Below are 23,053 nucleotides of genomic sequence, written 5' to 3'. Positions count from 1 at the left end.
ATGATGCCTCAGACCCTTTCAAATGAACAAAAGGTCTTCTAAAGGTCTTTAAGGTCATTGTTCCCCAAAGCCCTACAAAAAATCTAAGTTACTGTGGATAAAAAGGGGGTTCTAAAGAAAGAAAACTAATCTGTAGATCTGATCGTAAATTGCTAACTTTGCAGGTCATGGAGGTAGTCATGCCCCAGACATATAACTTTTTTAGCAAAAGGTTTATTGTTGCCTTAAACAAGGCCTATCCACTGTTCGAGGTCATCTATGTTAACGCATCTTTGAAATGCCAGAGTAATCCTCTTTTTCAGACCCTGTAGATGGAATCATCCTCAAAGGAGCACATAATCTTGACTTTCCTGTACCTTGCTTTCTCCCTCCGTCATGTAATCTTCCTTAAACCCCCTCCTTAATTTCCAATGCATAAAAGAAACTGCAAAACTATCATTCTCAGGAGCATTTGAGATCTTGCTTCCCAGCAATTGTCATCAGTTTGGCTCAAATAAAATCTTATGGCCTAGCCGGTGTGGCTCAGTGGTTGAGCACTAACCTATGAACCAGGAGGTCATAGTTCGATTCCCAGGGCACATGCCAGGGTTTCTTCTATCGCATGCTACACAACCTCTTAGTAGAGAACAATATTCTAAACAGCATCCAGTCGCAGGCAGCACAGTAAGAATTTCATATTTCTATAATTCCTTATAAGCCTACACATTTCCAAACTAACTTTCTAACATTTCAGTAAAGCTTTTTCCTTTTTTAAATATCAGAGAGGCTTTTCTCACCACTCAATGGAAGCAGCCTTCTAGTCTGGCACTTCATCTTATATTATTTTCAAAGCACCAATCACTATCTGATGTCAGAACACATATTTATAGTCTGTCTTTCCCCTGGAATATAAACTCCTTGAGACATGGACCTTGTCTCTTGTTGACCACCGCACTCTAGTTCCTGAGATGCAATGGTCACCCAGTAAATATCGGATGCATGATTGAATAGAAATGAGAAATAGCAGATGGTCTTCTCTCCTTACAGTCCCAGGCCAGGGGTGCTAATCAGGGTAAGGCTATAACACTAAAGAGTTTTAAACAAGAAATGTCCTCAGTAAACATCCTTGATAAAATCTACTCCAACCTAAAAAACTGATGAATATGTTATGTAGCAAGAAAAATTAAGCTTCCATATATCATCAGCTTTCAAAGGGCCTACTTTTGTTAACTCAAAGTTCACAGTCCAAAAGGTAAAGTGAGTAACTCCCACCTTCCACCCCTCCACCCTATCCCTAAAAGCACCTGCCCAACTTTGAACAATTCCTGGAGCACCTCTCTTACTGGAACAGGTCATATAAAAAATAGACAAACTAGTCACCTTAGCTTTTAGTGCTTGCAACATATTTTAAATTTTATAAAATTTAAGACTACTGGCACAACCCAATCAAATTCTTTTTATATTCATGGAGAAAATCCTCTTAAGATTCAGAACAATCCTATATAATAAATGGATAATATGCAAATCAACCGAACAGCAGAACCACCAGTCGCTATGACACGCACTGACCACCATGGGGCAGTCACTCAACACAGAAGCTGCCCCCTGGTGGTCAGTGCGCTCTCACAGGGGGAGCGCTGCTCAGCCAGAAGCTGGCTCATGGCTGGCCAGCGCAGCAACAGTGGCAGAAGCCTCTCCCAAGTCCACTGCAGCACTAAGGATGTCAGGCCCGCTCCCCGAAGGACACCCTCCCCCCACCCCCCAGGGCTCCCAAGAGGGTGCAGGCCAGGCTGAGGGACCCCCACCTCCAGTGCACAATTTCATGCACCAGGCCTCTAGTGTTAAATAAAGGTCAACTCAGAGGTTTGTATCAAACCTCTAGATTAAAATAAAAAAGACTAGTTTCCTATGATAATCAAGAAAATGTCCAGAATCATTAACCCTAAAACCACTGCTTTCCTAGCCATTCCATCAATTGTCTGAAATGCCATTCCTGGGAGGACAGTCTCATAAAATGTTCATAGTTAAGGGAAGCAGCAATATTCCTGTCATACACTTACATAACTAAGGTGTGGGTCACAGAAATTACTGACAAGAAGAATGCCTAGCACACCTATGGCATATACAAATATATGTGGGCATGTATACATAGGGAGGTTTCTACCATTCCTGATAGTTTTGTTTTAAAGTATTTGCACCATTATCATTTTCAACTGTTTCTCCTTTTATTTTATTTTTGGAGAAAAAAAGCACTGGGTGCTGTTAACGAAAAAGAACACTCTAGATAGAACTCAGTCCCTTACCTCCCTCAACCTAGAAAATTTATGAAAGCCACGGGATAAAATATTTTATTATACATGACCCATGGGAGACACCTTCATGCCTACTGTGATCAGCCATCTGAGAAGGAAAAGGAAGGAAAAACAACAGCACATAAGTGAATTAAGTTCCAGATGAATCCCGGAGCCGACTCTAAACAAATCTAGGTCTTTCAAAAGCATTTTGAATCCATGTCAAAATCAACACATAGAACAACGAAACTGAAGAACAACCAAAGCATGCTCTGCTCCCCAGGTGCCCCAGTGAGGAAAGCGTCCAACACGCCAAGCGGCTTTGTGGGTGACAGCTAGACACGTCCCTCTCTGCACTTCCCAGGGTTCTTTCAAGCACATCAGCTGCTGAATTCACATGATGCATCACATGACTGCTCAGAAGAGCTCAGATCCACTTTAAACAGAAAGTGGTTCCCCCAAAAAACTTACTGCTTTATAAAAATACAGTTTATGATAAGCAAGTTTTTGTTTGTTTGTTTGTTTGTTTTAAGTGATGGGATCCACAGCCACAAAGCTCCCGGTGACATTACCTGAACTAAATCCTCATATTCTTTCTTCTACCACATACAACACTACCTCAGCAGACTCAGAATATCATATTTCTGCCCAGCCAGTGTGGGTCACTGGTTGAGCATTGACCTATGAACCAGGAGGTCACGGTTCAATTGCACATGCCCAGGTTGCAGGCTCAATCCCCAGTAGGGGACGCAGTCAATCAATGATTCTCTCTCATCATTAATGTTTCTATCTTTCTCTCCCTCTCCTTTCCTTGCTAAAATCAGTAAATATATATATAATCATATTTCTTTCTATAATTCCTTACAATCCCACACATTTCCAACTTAACTTTCTAATATCTCAGTAAAGCTTTTTTCTTTTTTAAATATAGGTCAAATCTGGTTTAAATGAACTGGAAAGGCCTTTTGTAAGAGAAATAAGGCAGCAAACTAAAAGACCACCAGGCAAGGACACAGCAGACAGACATGGAAAGGAGAGGGGAGGAGGGTGCTCTTGTCAGTCTCACCTCCACCTGGCCTGGCCCACACTGTCTATAGGTAGAGTTCTTTCCTTCACTAATATTATGGGTCCCTCAGTGGGCGGTAACAGAAGGTGGTAACAGAGTGATAACAGGACATAATCCCTCCCCTCAGCTTCCATGCAGTTTTTCCTAAAACTGACCTACCTGAGAATAGCACTGAGTTAAGATGCCAGTTCTCCTTTCCACTGCAGTCCCCGTCCACAATCCGCCTTCCCCAATTTAAAGGAGAAATGCACCCCTCACCCACTTTAATCTCTCTATGGCACATTAGCCCTAGGTGTAAAAATCCAGAGAGCAGAAACATAGGAATATTTTAAAATACCAATGTTAGCAAAGTTGCCTTTAATAAAGACACCATAAATCATGCCTTTTCCTACTTAAACATATTTCTGGTAAGGATTAGACGAGGGGATAGCAACATGGTGCTTTGGCCCATAGTTGGGTTGTTCTGAATTCTGATATATCATACAGTAGGCAGCAGCGGGAGTGATGATTTTCATGTCACGATCTTGTAACTTCCATCTTCCCGCTACAATCAAAATATATGCAGCTCAGGAGGAAGACTCCCATAAGAATAAAACAAATCAAAGCCTCTCTCATCTAAGCGACAAAACAAAGCACGGTGCCTTCCCTGTCTAACCATCTCAGAAATATAATTCCAAAGTGAAGTACTTTTTGCTGAACACATGTTGACATTTTTATTTAAATTGACAAATGACAGAAAAGCAAGCTGGTTTGGCTGACTGGTTTTGCCAAAGAGTTATATGTTGGACATATTCCATAAAGTGAATGAACTAATTCTGCAGCTCCAAAATCTGATGAATATAAAGTACATAATTAGATAAAAGCACTTTATCAAACATCTTGTATGAGCAAATGTACATTAAAGTTAACAATTTTTAATTTCCCTAATCCTTTCCAACTAAATTGGATTAAATCACATACCCTTAAGTAGAAGAGAAAAAAGGCATAATTCTCTTTTGATCAATCTTGGTAAAGCATATTTAAACATATTTCCCAGAAATTGTGTAACTGAATTTCTACCATGATTAACAAATCATTTGCAAGTCAGGCAGGTTTTCAGTTCATTGCTTTCAAGTAAGTAAATTGAAGGAGGGACCTAATGAGTGGGCTGAGAAATCCCTTCTGTCAGGAACATAAGGAAAGAGGTGAAGGGAGGGGTCAGAAGGTAAAAACTTCCAGTTATAAAATAAATAAGTCATGGGGGTGTAATGTATAGCATGGTGACTATAGCTAACAATGTTGTAGCACCTATTTAAAAGTAGCTAAGAGAGTATACCTTGAAAGTTCTCATTACCAAAATAATATATATGTGGTGATGGATGCTAACTAAATTGATATGGTGATCTTTTTGCAGTATATACAAATATGAAATCATTGTTGTACACCTGAAAGTAACAAAAATGTTGTACTAGTATGTCAATTACACCTCAGTAAAATAAAATAAAGATTTAGAGGGGAAGATGACAGCTACATTTCATTTGAGGTACCTGAGAGATTATTAAAAATCCTCTTAGATGACAAATCACTGTAAATTTTGGCATATGACTCAGAAGAAGTTGAAGAAATCGCATGATCTTCCTTTATCATACTCCTTCCTTTCCTATTTACCTATTTAAGCAAATCAGGCTACTCAGTGTTTGTATATATTAAAAATTTAGGAATAAAATTGTTGTTAAATAGCTTTTATTTAAATTCTGGAAAATCACTGCTCTCAAGAACGTAAGAAAACAAGCAGGTCTGGAGGGGGAGATGATGCCTTCCATTTGAATACGTTGCGTTTGAGGCACCTGAGAGACATCCAAATACAGAATAAGAGGGAACACTTACATCGCACTGACCACACAACTTAAAGCACTAGTCTGCATGTTTTACATAGACTTATTTAACCCTCAGCTACCACCCTTGAGTTGGAACTTCCACTATCCCAACTTAAAAATGGGGAAACTGAGGCACAGAGAAGTTAGGAGACTCTTCCATTGCCAGCTTTCCCATGTACTACAGAATATGTGAATCCAGATGTCTAGATCCAGAGTCTGTATTCTTACAAAGTATAATCCTCTTGGGATGTCTGGATTGGAAATAGGAATTTTAGGGTCAGCTGTATTATTAGATAGTAATTTACACCACAGAGCAGACAGATTACATAGGAAGAGTGACACAGGTTCGACAGCAGGAAACTGAGGGCTTCGGTGCTAGGGCATTCCCTTCCAGGCCCCTGGACTCATGCAAAACCTCCAGCCATCGGTTTTTCCAGGTTTTTTTCCAGGTCCCCTTCGCCTGCTGCCGCCGGTCCTCCCAGGCTGCTGCACTGTTTATGATGCTCTTCATAAAGTCCAAGGGCTGCTGAAGAAAACCTTTCTGCTTCCTGATCTTTGCCCTCTGTTCCCCCACCAGATGCCCGAAGACACCTCAGAAAGGAAAAGTTTCAATTTGCAACAACCCAGCATGACAAACTTCCTTTCTTTCCTTCTAAGAGGACTCACGTTATGATTCACACGCATCTCATCAGCCACTATGGGTGTTTGCCAGAACATGAAATTACAGAAAGTAAAATCTCACTCAGGTGGCAAAATACAATGAATCAGGATGCAAAGAACACCATTACTCATGGCAGAGCCAGCCTGCCAGTGCTCCAGGGATGAGGCTCACTTTTGCTCAGAGCATTTGGGGCAGAGGGGAAGATACAAATATATACACAGTTCAGCTTATATTTTTAAAGGAAATTATTTCAGAGAAAAATAGTGCCGGGAGAGATAGTATTAAATGTGCAATCCTGTACCCAGTTAGAGCATAAGAGAATCAAGAATAAAAAATCCTGGTGAATATCAACGTTTTTATGAAACAGGAAGAGAAGTGATTATACGGAAGATGGAATCAGAATAACCAGAGGAAAACCTGAAAAGAGGCAAATAAGGAGAATGTGTGGTCATCAGAGCAGAATGAGAAGATTTCAAGGATCGAGTCATTAGAGTCAATGCAACAGAAAGGTAAGAGCTGAAAGTGCCACTAGGATTTAGCAACTAGAGGCCTGAGGACAGTTTCAGTGGCATGATAGGCATCAAAGCTGAACTGTGAGAGGTTCAGGAATGAACGGGGTTTGAGAAGTAGAGGCAATGAATTTAAATGAGGCTTTCTCCTGTGACCAGAGAGTCAATATGGCCATAGACAGAGGAGGGCATGGGAGATGGGGAAGGGTGGTTTTAAATGGGAGAGACTTAAACATTCCTAAACCCTGATGGAAGAGAGGGAATAGAGAGACAGAGGGTTAGAGATGCAGAAGGGAGAGGTGAGCCCAGCCAGTGTGACTTGGTTGAGCATCATCCCATACACCAAAGGGTCACAGGTTGGATTCCTGGTCAGGGCACATGCCCAGGTTGTGGGCTCCATCTGGGTGGTGGGCAGGAGGCAGCCCATCGATGTTTCTCTCTCATCGATGTTTCTATCTCTCCCTATCCCTTCCTCTCTCTCTAAAATCAATAAAAACATTTAAAAAATATATTGCTATTCTGGAAGGACTGAATCAGGTAGAAACCCAAATAGTGTTCTGATTAGGAGGCAAAAACAAGGGTTACTTATGAGAAAGTGAAGGGGAACAATTACAATTACAATTACATCAGTGAAGGAAGGCATTTCTCTAAGTAGCAGCTAAGCTAACATAGTGATGTGAACTCTAAAGAATGTTTTTAATTTTCAGTCCATTCGTCATAGTGTTTGGGACATAGCCCCAGGCATAATACCTGCTTTCTTGTTTTTATAAATAGGTGTTTGAGATATAATGCGCGTTAGGCCCAAAGGTTATTTTGCCCAGTTTTAACATTTCCTGCAGTTTGAAGAGTAAGACATGCAAGGCACGTCCTCTGGGATGGGAGCTCCAACCCAACTCCATTGAAAGTGGCTCCATTTATTTATTTATTTATTTCACAGTCTTGGTGAAGAAAAGAAGATTCATTAGAGGAAGGGCTACGTGCACGCTTGCTGGACCGGTATCTACATATGTCCCTCCCTGTTGACGACAGAAGTCACAGGGCAGGAGATGCAGCAGCCTGATTCTGAAAGCCAGGTTGCATTCCATTCTGTATTCTGACAAAAGCCATAATTATGTAGAACTTCTGCCTTTGAAGGAGTAAATTGTAAAGGAGCCTCAATCGCTAACACTAAAACAAGACATGATTATAACTCCTCATTTTACAAACTGAAGGAGTATAGATATCATATTTATCCCTATTACTGCTTTCAATATCAACGAAACTCATCTAGTAAGATCTCCAGACTTATTCCAGAGAAATAAGTGTTTCTTGTTGATGTCACCCAGTCTATGGTAAGTTGCTATAGCAGCCCAGACTGACTAAGAACACTGGGCTAAAATCAAAGTGTAGGCAGGGCTGTGTTCCTGGGAGAATCCAGGGAGAATCCATTTCCTCGCCTTTTCCAGCTTCCTGAAACCACCTGCATTCCCTGGACCAAGGCCCCTTCCAGAAAATGCATGACTCTGACCTCTGCTTTTGTTGTCCCATCTCCTCCTCTCTGACTCTCCTGTCTCCCTCTTTTATGTGTAAGAACATTTGGAATTATACTGATCTCATAAAATTCTTAACTTAATCACACATGCAAAGCTCCTTTAAAGTGACATGTTCACAGGTGCTAAGAGTTAGGACACAAAACATAGAGAGATCTGGTACCCATTCAAAGTAAAGATATTCCAAGAATTCCTGGCCTGGTAGCTCCATTGGTTAGAGCCTCATCCCGATATATCAAGGTTGCTGGTTCAATCTGGTCAGGGTACATACAAGAAGCAACCAATGAATGCATAAATAAGTGGAACAACAAATTGATGTTTCTCTCTCTTTCTCTCTTTCTCTCTCTCTCTCTCTCTCTCTCTCTCCCTCTCTCTCTCTCATTAGTAAATAAATAAATAAACATTTTTTTAAACATACAGCAAACTGAGCTGCTGGGCTCATACATGGTGAGAAGAACAAAAAGGTGTTCCTGCTGAGCTAGCGACTAAGCTGGTGCTAGCCAGTGACAGCCAGCCCTGGAATGAACTGGAGAGAACAAGCTGCTCTGGAAGTCCCACTGCTCTGATTAACGGCCAGTACTTTACGAGAATTTTAAACATGACAACTAAGTGGCAGGACCATTAGACAAATCTGGATCTCTCTGACTCCTTATGTGTGTTCTTATAATCCCCATGACAGACTGCCTCACATCCACCTTAAATCGAGGCTGGAAATTTTCTCTGTGTCAAACCAAGGCCCTGATATAACAGAGCCACATCCCCCACTCAGACCAGCTGGATAAAGAAAGAACCTGATGACAGAGGCCAGCGCAGAACAGAAAGTAGGCTCAATGCCCAGGCTAAATGCTTTCACGTTTGTCTATAGGAAAAGGAACTGCAAGTATGTGAACTTCATGGTGCATCTTGAAGAGATTGCTTTATAAAAGAAAGCTGGGGTTAACACATGCAGCTCGGTGTTGATTCGGTCTCAATAAATGTGTCTTCATGAAGAACTCCTTTTATTTTCTTGAGATCCTTTTACAGACCCTACCTGAGAAGTGAAGTTAAGAAATTATGGTACCCAGGATGTTCTACTAGTAAATCAAGTCAGCTGTACTCCTTAGAGAGAAGTTTGCCTTAACAAGGTTTATATCTGTCTGTTTCTCTTTGCACATAGGTAACACCTAAATCAATGCATCTGCTACATGAACTTCCCAGTTATAATTTAATAAAATTCATATTTTTCCATTTAATATTTTAGGCAGTAATTGGCCTTTCCCTAGAATTCCTGAGATTACGTGAAAAACAGAGAGGCTCTAGTACACGTTCTGCACATATTAGGCATTCATTAACTAATTGGTAAAGGAACCATGAGCCCATGCACTAAGGACAAAATAAACTACTCTTGCCACATGGTCAACCTGAGAAGTTAGCTTATTGTAAACCACCATTTAACTCCTCTCAACACACATTAATACGTAAATTGCCCAGAAAGAGACCATTCCTTAGTATCCTAAGTATGCAGAGCCTTTTTATCTTACATGCATTCTGGTCAGGCTATTATAGTGGTGGCAAAGTCTTGGAAACATCAAGACTTGAATTTCAAATCTGGTCCTAATACTTGATGATTATGTGACCTGGGGGAAGTTGCTTCACCTTTTTAGCTTCCGTTTCCTTATCTCTAATGGTAGAATAATAAAATCAAACTTGTACAGGTGTTCTGAGCATGCCATGACAACATATGGAAAATATTCAATAGTGCCTAGTGCATTGATGACAATGATGATGACGGGTAATGATGATGAATGGTCTAGATCAGGGGTGGGCAACCCCTGGCACACGTGCCAAACATGGCACACCAGTAACTTGCTGGTACACGAAACCCTCTCTTATAATCTTCCATTTACAATTTTTTTCTTAATATCAACTTTTTTATTTTTCAGATAAATTCAGTGTAGGTGCATCTTAGATAAATAAATAATTTTACATAACAAGTTATCTTAAAGACCATAGACATGGCTGACTTTGAAATGCAGTTGACTGAATTTCAGAGTAGCTCAATTTGGAAGCAGAAATTTATTGACCTTAGAGTTGACTTGGAAAACATTGAAAAGCGATTAGAGACAGGAGTACCAGAGAGAAGTGTCGAAAACGAACTATTGAAGACTTGGAATGCCATTCCAGAAAATTTTTTCTGTTTAAAAAACTTTGCAACAGCGTTACTCTCCATGTTTTCATCCACATACGCTTGTGAATCTTTGTTCTCAGTGATGAATTTTGTTAAGTCTCATAATAGGAGTAGCCTGACGGATGAAAGTAGTAGCTCGTGCATATCTCTGAAGGTCACAAAATATAAACCTGATGTAAAATCTCTGTCATCAGTGATGCAGCAGCAAAAGTCCCACTGATAATATCAAACGGAGTCATAAAGTTTTCTGTCGGACTATCAGTGTACATGTATACATTAAAAAATAAATGTATTTTTCATCATCATATACTGTGTTTTTGTCACTCGAATGAATTTTATCATTTCTTCAAGGTTCTTCACATACGTACACCTTAAGAGATATCAAGTAGGCGTAACACGTTCTCAAAAAATTAGGGTTGGCACACAGAAGAATTTTGAGTCAGAGATTTTGCTGGTTTGGGCATGCACTCACAAAAAGGTTGCCCACCCCTGGTCTAGATCCTCCAGGGCAGACAAGTTCCCTGCCATGCTTGGTCCATCTGTCCTAGAGACAGACATCTGTCCATCTGTCATCAGGCATATTGCTCTCCAGTTCTCTAGGATAGCTGCCTATCTTCTCAGGCAATACGCACTAAATCTCCAACGTGGCCATAAAGCCCTCCCTGACCCTTCAGCCACTGCCAGTCCAGCTCACTTGCTTACATTTTGGCCATAACTGTCTGACTAGCAGCGCTGCAGGTTCCCCAGTCCCACCCTCCCTTCCTACCCCCACCAGTGTTTGGGGCATAGCCCCAGGCATGATCCTTTGCTAATGGAAGAGAGAGCCTAGGGCTTTTCACTGCAAGTGAGTCATCTCTTCTTCCCTTGTTATCTTTTGTTTGTTTGTTTGTTAATCCTCACCCGAGGATATTTCTTCCACTGATTTTTAGAGAAAGTGAAAGGGAGGGGGAGAGACAGAGAGAAACACCAGAGACACATTGATTGGTTGCCTCCCACATGCACCCTTGATCGGAACTGAACCCGGGACCCTTCAGTCTACTAGCCTACGCTCTATCCACTGAGCCAAACCCGCTAGGGCTCTATTCCCTTTTATCCCCAGAGCCTCTTCTCCCACTTTCTCTTTTTATTTACCTCAAGAGTCGACCTAAGTGGTACTTCTAAGAGCCTCAAAGTCTTCTCTATGTAGATCTTAATTATATTATAGATTGTTACACAGGCATTCCCCATTAAAAATAAACTTCTGGGTGCTGAAAAAGAGCAGAGCAATATACAAAACCCATTCGAATGGACACTATGAATTTATGAAATTCATTACTCTAGTTTTAAGGCCAATTTTTTTACTATGTCCTGTGCATTGCAACATAGGGTATTCTTTAAATTCCTATTTACCATAAGTAACTATGGGATATTTACTAGTACATTAAGTAACTATGGGTTATGCAGGGCTGCTCCTACTCATATAGAGAGAAGACAAGGAAATATGAATTTGAGTTTATCACCAACTTCCCTAGAAACTTAAAGTTGGGCCTTGGGTGGTTGCCATTCCAGAGTGGAAAGCCTGCCTGAGCTTTTCCTCAGAGAAATCCTTAAGTTCTGTCTCAGTCCCCGTGAGAAGTGAGCTGGGAATGGATTCGTGTGTTCCCACCTGCACGCACTCAGGCCTCCAGAGCTGTGTGCTCTGATGAAAGGTTACCGGGAGGAAAGGCCTTATTCTCACGCCTTCCCACAACTGAAAGGAACATCAGACAACCAGACATTGAACGTGCAAAGAGTATGCATGTTCACAGATCACCTCTGTTTCATCTGAGTTCACCGGAAAAAATTTCAGGAGGTAAAAAATCATTTTTCCATGTGATACACACCTGATCAAAAAAATTACTTACAAGCATTCCCTCTCTAATTGTGTAATTTGTTTTCTCCTAAAACATGTATTACAAACACTATCACAAATGACAAAATTCAGGAGTAAAAGTAAGAAAAAAAACAACTTTTTTTTTTGGTTTTAATAAAAGCCCTGGAAAACTTTAAACTATCAATACCAACTGCTCGTTCATTTTGTAGTGATACAGGCCATTGTTTGAAATTCTCTAGCTTTTCACATTTTTCTCCCCTTTGGAAAGGGTGGGGGGAGGGAGAAAAGACAGATAAGGTCTACATAATTTTAGCAAGACAGTTTTTCCAGGCAAGGTCTGACTTATGAGATAAGATCAGAAAACTGTACTTTATTTTTCTGCTAGGAAAAATGTTATTTCAAAAATATGAATGTCATGCAAGATATCTTCTATGGCTTTCAATCTAATCTTTCAGTATAGATTTATAGTTCTGCTACATTGATGTATCGCCTGTATGGGACAGAATTCAGTGAACTCTGAATATGCCATTCCCTTTCTTTAAAGTATGCATTCATGACCGCTTGCCTTTAGAAAGCCATTCCTTTCTGTGGAAAGCTAACCAACACACCCAATTTTTTATTCCTATCTTGTGAAACACCCGTATGAAACAGAACAAGTTATGGAACCAGCTCAAAAAAAGATCACAACTTATCACCATCAATAACATTCCATTTGCCTGCCTCCTCTCACCCTAGCACATTCCTGGGACCTGGGAGGGAAACACCACCCAGCAAGTGTGTTCCTCACTGAATAGACCCCAGATGACCAAGTGGAGGCTGCAAGAACTGATGAAGGAAGAAGAGGAAAACTTTATTCAAACAGGAGGTAAGCAGCATGAAAAATAAAAGGTAAGTCAAATGGGGGTATTTTTAAGGTGAGCATAAGCATTTTGCATAAGACTGTGTCTATCTGAGGTTCAGATCTTTCTTAGACTAAAACAAAAGTCACCAATAAATATCCTTGTGTACCTCTAAATCATGACCTCCAAAGTCTCTCCTCTGTTTAACAGCTTCTGAGCCTTATAACCATATAGAATCAATACTAACCAATGCGGTGAGTTTCCGTAACTCTCTGAGACAGGCCAGTAAGCCAGAACAAGTGGAATAGAGAAATTGAGGCAGATAGTTAACAGTGGTTGAGTTGAGCGCTGACCCATGAACCAGGAGGTCACGGTTCGATTCCCTTTCAGGGCCATGCCTGGGTTTTGGGCTTAGTCCCTGTAGGAGGCATGCAGGAGGCAGCCAATCAATGATTCTCTCTCATCATTGACGTTTCCATCTCTCTCTTCCTCTCTGAAATCAACAATTTTTTTTTTAAAGAAAGAAACAACAGTTTGGAGCCACCTAGTAAATCCTTTCTTTCCTAACCCAGGGACACTTGGGAGTAAATGGTTTGCCCTTCTCCCCAACTAGAGGGTAAATAGTTTAAATCGCCGTACTCAGGGAGACAGCAGAAATCCAGTTAGTGCCATTTGCCAACCACACCCAAGATGAAGTTAAGAGAATAAACCTTATTCTGGTACATCAGCATAAAGCTGATGAATATTCTATTGAGATCCTCCCCTAAAACTTCCCCTAAATGCCCAGCCTTTAAAACCCCTCAAAGTGAAGGTTGTTGGCCTAATAACAATGCTACATCTAATAAACATGTCTTTGTGCTCATGTACCTATGGCTTCAGCTAGGGTAAAAATCTGGAAATTACTCATTTGAAGGATATGCATACTTAAAATTACAACGGGCACTGCCAAACTCTTTCTCCCAGGAGCACACCCCAGTCTCTTCCCTCCCCTCCCATCTTTCCCCACAGGCATGCATTTCCTAAATGCTTAGGGACCCCACAGGCTTACAACCAGGGCAGCAGCAGGCAGTGGCAGTTCACCCCAGGCAAACCTCCTGAACCTGCCCCAAAGCCCCCTTTTCTCTGACTTCTTACTGAGCCAAAGCAGCCCAGCGTAGACTCATTTCCCCAGGCCTTCCTTGTTTCACTGTCCCCAGCTTTAATACCCATCTTCTAAAATTCACCTGGATTTGTGCTATGAAATTTCTCCTGCACAAAGTCAAGAACCCACACACTACCGGCCGGCCCTAGGCAGACCCACTCAGGGCCAGGTCCCCTTTCTGGTAATATAACCATCATCCAACAGCCAGGAAGACGTTCTGAATTAAATCCTTGTGAACAATTGGCATCAGACACCAAAAGCTTGGTTACTTTTATTACTCGTAATCCATCAAGCTCATGAATGAACACCCTTACTTACTTTATAATTGCTCGTCCAACTCCTGAAACTTAGTCACCTTTTTACACTGTATATATTTCTTCTCTTTAACCATTCGCTTTCTTAAAAGGCAATAATATTTGTCACTTCAATAGACCAGCCAGTTGCCTCCTAACACATTCACTGGTTTATTTAGTCCTTAACAGCACAAATGAAAAGTACTTTTTTTAAAAAAATATATATTTTTATTCATTTCAGAGAGGAAGGGAGGAGAGAGAGAAACATCAATGATGAGAGAATCATTGATCGGCTGCCTCCTGCACACCCCCTACTGGGGACCGAGCCTGCAACCTGGGCATGTGCCCTTGACGGGAATCGAACCAGGGACCCTTCAGTCCTCAGGCTGATGCTCTATCCACTGAACCAAACCAGCTAGGGCTGAAAAGTACTCTTGATATGGTTGCAAAAGTGGAAACCAGGTAAGCATCTGTAAAGAGGAGGGCTATCATATGAGTTGTGAATCCTGCAACTCTACAGACTTTTAGGGAGAAATGCAAAGAAATTAGCCAGGGAAAACATGTTTAAGGTTTTCAAAGTCATTTTCATTTACAAGGAACCTAACTACCTAAAACCACACAGGAAAGGCCAGAGATAGAGTGAAAGTTATAACCAGAAACATTTAATACGAAGTCATTGTACTCACTGTCTGATGGCTTCTGTCACAGTAACGCAGCCCAAAATAATCAATCTCCACGAGGTTTATGTGACGGAATACGTGGTCAAGGACAACGGAACCTCTTGTTGACTTCTGCAAAAATAATTCACAGTTTTATTTTTATATTTAACAAGGTGTTTTGTTATTCTCAGTGGGATACAGTCAGTCCTCATCTTTTATTAGCTTCGCTCACAGCAGGAACAATTTTATTAACCCACAGTTCCCTCTATAAGTTTTGCCTTAGTTACAAAGGAAAAAAAAAGGAGTTTTTAAGTAATGTGTATGACAGAAATTGCCTTGGAAAACAATCTTAAAATTGTAGTGGGTTTTAAATTAATATAAACATATTTTCTTATGGTATTGTAAATTATCTTCAGGACAAAATTCTTTTAATAAAGAATCATTTATATAAAGAGCATCTAATAAATTCATTAAAAAACACACTTATTTTGGTTAAAATCCCACAACTCTTTCACTTTAAAAAGCAATTTTCACCTACACTGTTACTCTCACAACCAATACAGAAGATATATACTAGTAAAATTTAAATAACAATAGCCAAAGCTTTTATTTTCACCCCTCAATTAATAAAGCCATAAAGACATCAAAGTTAATGTTCTGAAAGGCCCTAGTGAAAATATCTTACAGTATCTCTTTCATAAAAGCAAAAACAAAGGAAACATTCCCCTTGGCTGCTTTGTAAATGCTGACACCTACCTAAAAATCTAATCTCTCTTCTCCCTCTCCCACTACATACGTACACAGATTCTTTAAGATTCTTATCATCTGATTTAACAGCGGTCATCAACCTTTTTGACCTCATGGACCACCAGTGGTCCGAGGACCACCGGTTGGCGACCGCTGAATAGATTAAATACCAATTATTCACACATAAGAGATAAACATTTAATCAGCAAGCACTATTCCACATCCCACATTAATCTTGACAATAATCCATTTCGATGGTACACATACAGATATAGATGGTTCCTTTCTTTTGCCCCATCACTGGCAGATATAACAGGATAGTAAAAAGAAAGAAAGAAAAAAGCCCCAAGAAGTCACATATTGTGTTAATGAAGTAGGGCTCTGTTCAGTTGCATTTTCCCTCAGAGACTTCAGGTTGCATGCTCACTCCCGTAGGGTGAGCACTCAATATTGCACTGCTTTTAGAAAATGAATTTCTAACATAAGGGAAATGTTTTGATTAAATGTATAATAAAATAGGTGATAAAAGCACACACTGGGAGAAAATGATTCTTATGTCAAATCCCATAGGTATTTTGTTTTCCTCTTACTTATGTTGGATAAACTTAACTGGTCCCTTTTCAAAACCCATTAGATTTATAAACAAAAAGCACTTCCATGATGGATCTTTAGGTTGTTGGCATAATAATAATGCTACAGCTAATAAACATGTCTTTGTGCTCATGTACCTATGCCTTCAGCTAGGGTAAAAATCTGGAAATTACTCATTTGAAGGATATGCATACTTAAAATTACAATGGGCACTGCCAAAAAGACCATTACAATTCATTCAATGAGAGTGTGTTTTCCCACACCCTTGCCAACATTTGGATTGAACAAAATTTTTCCAATTTGATTGAGCAAAAAGGGAGAGAGGGTAATTGCTCTATCATATATGTGCTTACTAATCAATTGCATTTCCTAGCATTTGGGTTAGGCATTCTCTAACCCAAATTTAATGAGCAAATTCTACTAAGTGCTTCTAATACAATTTTACTTAGTATATTTAGCTCTTCACTCTGTCTGGAAGTTATTTTTGTACTTGTGATAAGGGCCTAAATTTGTCTCAAAATGGATAGACAACTGCACCATCTTTCACCAGGAAGGCCATCATTTCTTTGGATTTGAAACAACTTTATCATCTACTAAATGAACCCTCATTCAATTCCATGAATTATTCCTGGACCAATCCTCTACGATTGTAATGAGTTTAGTTTAATTTGTTGATTCTTTTTTCAAAATTATCTTTGCCAATTCTTAGGCATTTTTCTCTACTAGAGGAAGTTTAGAACCAGCTTGCCAATTTAATGAACAATTCTGTTGGGAATCTGATGAATAAAATTTAATTGACAGAATTGGGGGGAGGGGATGATATCTTATATGGTTTTCTTTTATATCCTTCAAGGAAGGTTTATGCTTTTTTTTCATGTAGGTCTTATAAAATTCTACTTGGACTCTGTGGCAGGCAGAATTTATAAAGTGGCCCCCACCAATTCCTGAGCCAGTTTCCCAGCATTTTTGAAGCAGTAAACAGAAATAGGCAGGCAATCCACCAGCCTCCTTTCCCTTGCCCTGTGAGAGCAGTGACTTTATAGGTTTGGGCCCAAGAACCAAGCTAGGGTCCCAAGTAAAAATCCTGAGTAAGAGTATAGGAAATTTAAAAGGTATACTATAAATATCATCATGAATACAGTTTACCATAGCAATGTGAGTGCATCAAGCAGAATTCTTGGTTGCAAACAATAAAAGTTGACTCTGAATTTACTGGAAAGACACTGGGCATCTTGCAGTTCTATAAGATCACCTGGATGGTTGCTTGGGTCTCCGCCTAATCCCAGTATATCCACAGCCACTAAATTTGGAGCAATCTTTAATCCATCACTTCTTCCTTCCATTGTTCTGCCCATGTTTTGGAGTATGGTTTTCAACTTCAGTTGTTTCACATTTGCTCTTTGCCTCAAAAAATGTTTTAATAGTTTTTGGCCGGCTGAGATCAGCCTTTCTTATTTTCCAGGCTCTGCTGTGGAAAATGCACACATATCTTTCCTGTTACTTCAAAATATTTCTGGAAGGCTGGCGTATGAGGCTAGTGTTCCATCTTGATCTAATCTCCTTGGGTTCTTTCTCCAGGTCAGGCACAGACAGGGACAGACAGAGTAACTAGAATAGGTAGAGCCACTCTGACCTACTTCTCCTATCCCAAGTGGGTAAAGGAATGCTTCATAAACAAAAGGAGAATGAATTATCCTTTAACATATAATAGGGACAGATTTAAAAATTATATATATATATATACACACACACATATATTTAAATCTGTCCCATTTCAGTGCTATAATTATATATAAAAATGTTATATGTATTTTGTATTATATATAAGTTATATGTTATATTATAATTTACATATAAATTTATAAATCAACTTATATAAATCAATTTATATATATATATATATATATATATATACACATACATACATACACACACACACACACACACACACACACCAAGGTTGTCTTTATGAAAAATATTTTATGCTTCTATTTCCACAAAAAATGTTAGCTTTTTCATACATACAGTCTATTTGTAAAGTATAAAAAAGATATAATACTCTACTCATGAAGAACATACAGAAAAGCAAGCTTGAAAAACCAGTTTAGTAGTTTGGAAAGTATATAGAAATTGCAAAAATGTCATGCATAGGAGAAATCACCATTTTCCAAATTATCATTCCAAAAATACCAGAACATAGTCTGTTGATACTCTGCAACAGTTTTGCATTTATATAGAATCTGGGGCTGAAAATTCTTTACAAATATCACCCTTCAACATATTTGTTATCCTGTACAGAGAAACCACAAGGAAAGCATGCAGTGTTATGCAATGACTCCAGAGCTGACCTATGAGAAAACATGGTGTCTCATGATGCCCTGTACAGCTGTCTATATTACCGGTAATATAAAGAACATCTATGGTGGAAGCATTGATTGGCCCATCAGAACCCTAAAGGAACCCTGGAGCCAGAGTGACTACAACTTCTAAGAAACTTCTAGAAAGTGAGACAGGGAAGGAGTTAGTTTTCATCAGAAGCTTTTTTTGTACATCTGACTAGTTAGCAAGCACGTTTTATTTGCGTAAAAATATTTTTAAAAAGCGAAAGTATGCCAAGTGGAAACTAGTCATTGTTGCCAGCCTGCCCTAACTGACCCCTATTGGAATTCCCTGTTTGAATTTCATTATCATGCTTTCTGCTGCTACAGAACAATGAACAATTTCATTCTTCATGTGAATTCCTCATAGAAACTACCTCTGGGCTATCTTTGGCAGTTCGAGTTGAAAGTCTTCAGGTTAAAAAGAAATCATAATTGAATAAAAAAATTAAGAACCAATAGAGAACTGACATAAGGGCCAAAGAACAGACTAGAAATATCCTGGGTAAGTTTTGGGATTTATTACTAGAAAAGAACAAGTAAGTACCATCAAGGATATTATAAAAGAAGACTTCATTCGCTCAAATATTTATTGATTACCTGTTAATGCCAGCAAATGATTAACCTCTAGAAGATGAAAGAAGTATACTAATAAAAAGGCGAGAGGAGAGCACAGTGCTCCCAGAAGGTAATATAAAGAACATCTATGGTGGAAGCATTGATTGGCCCATCAGAACCCTAAAGGATCCCTGGGGCCAGAGTGACTACAACTTCTAAGAAACTTCTAGAAAGTGAGACAGGGAAGGAGTTAGTTTTCATCAGAAGCTTTTTTTGTACATCTGACTAGTTAGCAAGCACGTTTTATTTGCGTAAAAATATTTTTAAAAAGCGAAAGTATGCCAAGTGGAAACTAGTCATTACCTTTTTTGGCTCATGGAGGTAGTTGTTTTGTGGATCAGGTTCATGCACTAAGAGGTTTGTTAAGTAAGTGAAATTTGCACAGAGACTAAATGGGATTATGGTGTTGAGCCGTCAATTTGTTGACTGTGTTTACATAGAAACAATTCACACTCCCCATTACCCCCCCCAAAAAAGTTATTCTAAGATTTTTTAGTCTAAATTCTTCCTGAGCCCTTTGAGCAGCAAACCTCACTATTACATACAGACCATCAAATACCATGTGGAGGCTACGAGCCCCATCCCTTAAATGCTGAGGCCCAGGCTTCATTTCAAAGTCAGATGGCTACTGTCATTTCAAGTTTAAGGAAAACTTGTCTCTTAACTTTACTTCTTTCAGTGCTTGGCAAAAGGAAGACATGAATATGATTGTATTTAGTACTATTCCAGGTCTTTCTGACCATTTCTAAGAGAAATTCTACCCAAATGAGGAATTTCTAAGATGCTACAAGATAAAACGTAACTGTAACCAGAGCACTTAGTAACATGCCCAAGGATTTTCTGAAGGAAGAATTTTAAAACTGTCTTCAACACATAATGGACCTCCACTAATGAGACGTGAGAGTGGAGCGATAATGCAAATATCAGGAAAGGAATTCATGAGGCCGCCCTGGGTCTTGGCTTGTCTCTACTGTTCTCTTTATCTGGAATATCTTCCTTCCTCTCTGTCATCGTCAAAACCACACCTACCCTTCCAGACCCAGTTCTGATTGTCACTTTCTCCATAAAGCCTGACCTTATCCCCTCAACCTCACTATGACCTCTGCCTTCATTGAACCTACAAAGTGTCTCATTTTTGCTTATCTCCAAGACTTACACTAGTCTGTCTTTATTAAAGCCATTTTCTTTTTTTGGTTAATCCTCACCCAAGGATATTTTTTTCCCCATTGATTTATAGAGAGAATGGAAGAGAGGGAGGGAGGGATGAGAGAGAGAAACATAGATGTGAGAGAGAGACATCGATTGGGTGTCCTCTGCACATGCCCTGACCAGGGCCACGGATCAAACCTGCAACCAAGGTACATGCCCTTGACCAGGAATCAAACCCTGGACCCTTTGGTACTCGGACTGGCGCTCTATCCATTGAGCCACACCGTCCAGGGCAAAGCTATTTTCTATTTCTCTTAACTTTTCAAATATTTAGACATTTTGAAAGCAAGTATTGAGCTATATACCACTTTCTTTCCAGCCAGTCCAATAATTTACACACAGTAAGAACTGCCTAAAAGTTCACTGAATTAATGTGAAGGGCCAACAAACAAGGAAGAGAGACGCAATACTGGAAACATGGTGGCCTATGAACTAAACCTCTCTTCCTGCCTCTTTATAAAGATGTCCATTTTTCTTGGCCAATCAGACCTACGAAAGCAAAGAGAAAGCTGAGTAGATTCAGTTATCTTGACCTCGGTATTTATTTGATTTACAGCTATTTAAGTTTACTTTTAATTGTTTCAGTGTCACATAATTCCAACAGACTCAGACTCTAAAGGTAGTCTAAGAATAAGTAGCTTATATTTGAAATTTATAAGATATCAAAAAATAAAGGGGCCCAAAATTAAATTTTTATATGTAAATCTTATAGACATATACAGTTTTCTTTATGTAACGAAATAAATGTGACAGGAATTTGGTTTTTCATCATCAGGAAAATAAAAGAGATTAGATATGAAACAGTTAAGAAGAAAATAAAAGAAAGCAACTGACTTTTTATTTTATAACTCCATTCAGAAAAACTTCACTTAAATGTTACACTGTATTAATTTACTTTTCAAATGAGAGTAAATACATGCCTGTGACATATTTTTGGATTGTGAATTATGTGCCACTTAAATCTCAGCCAATAGAGATAGGTTACTTTTATTACTGACATACTAGCAACATTCTGGAAAAAACAGAAATGCAAGAGGCTTATAATCTTAGAGAAAGACTCCCAAGTAGGACAAGCTTATTAGAAAATACCATCAGTGAGACTTTCAACCAGAACAAAGAATTCTTCTTCAAATGAGTAATAACACCTTTGCTGATTAACACGACACTACAAACCAGAAAGGCAGGTTTTTACCAGCTGCACAGAATAACTATTACATTCAGGACAAACACCTTCACAAAGTTAACTTCTTCACAAAGGAGGAATGAACCCTTCAAAAAAGTATTAAATGTTATGCCTTTAAAATTCACCACATTTTTATTTAGCAGTTTAACCTATTAGATTCCAAGTTCTCTGGGAAAACATAAATCACATGAATTTCTTTTAGCTCAGGCCCGTCAGGATAAGGTAAAGTAGAGGCGTGGAGACATTTCTCAGGCACCAATGGTAATTGCTTCTCAGACCAACTATTGATAACCACCATCTGATGGGTGTGTTTTTTCCCCATTACAGTTTACATTCAATATTACTCTGTATTAGTTTCAGATGTACAGCATAGTGGTGGTTAAACAAGCGTGTACTTTACAGAGTGGTTTGCCCCCGATATTTCAGGTACACACATGGCCTCATACAAAGTTATTACAATATTATTGACTATATTCCCTATGCTGCAATTTACATCTCTGTGACTGTTCTGTAAGTACCAATTTGTCCTTCTTAATGCCTTCACTTTTTTCACCCAGCCCCCAAACTCCTCCCCTCTGTCAACTGTCACTCTGTATCTGAGTCTGTTTGTATTTTGTTTGTTCCTTTATTTTGTTCTTTAGATTCCACATGTAAGTGAAATCATACGGTGCTGTCTTTCTATGTCTGACTTATTTCACTGAACATAAGTCACTGAGCAAAGGTCCATTCGTGCTGCCGCAAAAGGTAAGATTTCATTCTTTTTTACAGCTGAGTAGTATTCCATTGTATATGTGTACCACAGCTTTTTTATCCACTCATCTTTTCATGGGAACTTGAGTTGCTTCCATATCCTGGCTATCTTACCTAACAATAGACAAACATGTAAATTAACCATCCCTCCATTACGCTCACCAGCAAATCAGGAGAGTAAGCAAATTAACCCAACAAAGATGGCGGTTAATTTGCATACGTAGGGGCGAAGCGGTGGAGTGAAGACTGAAGGCTCCATCCGGGGCCGCACAGACTGAAGGCTCCGGCTAGAGTGAAGGCCTGGGTCCCAGGTGCCGGAGGAAAACCGGTGCCAGCAGCCAGGGGAAGGGAAGGCCTATTGCACAAATTTCTTTGTGCAACGGGCCTCTAGTTGTTAATAATGCTGCAATGAACATGGGAGTGTGTATATTTTTGAATTAGTGTTTCGGGTTTCTTCGGTTATATTCCCAGAAGCAAAATCGCTGGGTCATAAGACTGTTCCATTTTTAACTGTTTGCAGTCACACCATACTGCTTTTCACAGTGGCTGTACCAATCTGCATTCCCATCAACAGAGTACAAGGATTCCCTTTTCTCCAAATCCTCACCAACACTTGTTTGTTGATTTATTGATGAGAGCCATTCTGACAGGTGTGAGGTGGTACCTCATTGTGCTTTTAATTAGCAATTCTCTGATAATTACTGATGTTGAGCAACTTTTCATATGTCTATTGGC

At 39.4% G+C, this 23,053-nt stretch overlaps 1 protein-coding gene across 7 annotated transcripts in view; it reads right to left on the bottom strand.

The window, feature by feature from the left end:
- Nucleotides 1-23,053, bottom strand: part of EPB41L4A (erythrocyte membrane protein band 4.1 like 4A) — a 208,258-nt gene that overhangs the window by 109,227 nt on the left and 75,978 nt on the right. For all 7 annotated transcript variants that reach the window (XM_023748602.1, XM_023748722.1, XM_023748695.1 and 4 more), the window contains exon 3: nt 14,870-14,974. In XM_023748602.1, the coding sequence (XP_023604370.1) occupies nt 14,870-14,974 (105 nt within the window). The remainder of the gene's footprint in view (nt 1-14,869; nt 14,975-23,053) is intronic.

The sequence above is a fragment of the Myotis lucifugus genome, unplaced genomic scaffold, assembly GCF_000147115.1.
Source record: "Myotis lucifugus unplaced genomic scaffold, Myoluc2.0 scaffold_0, whole genome shotgun sequence".
Lineage (NCBI taxonomy): Eukaryota > Metazoa > Chordata > Mammalia > Chiroptera > Vespertilionidae > Myotis > Myotis lucifugus.
This window is presented reverse-complemented; position numbering and strand designations above follow the sequence as displayed.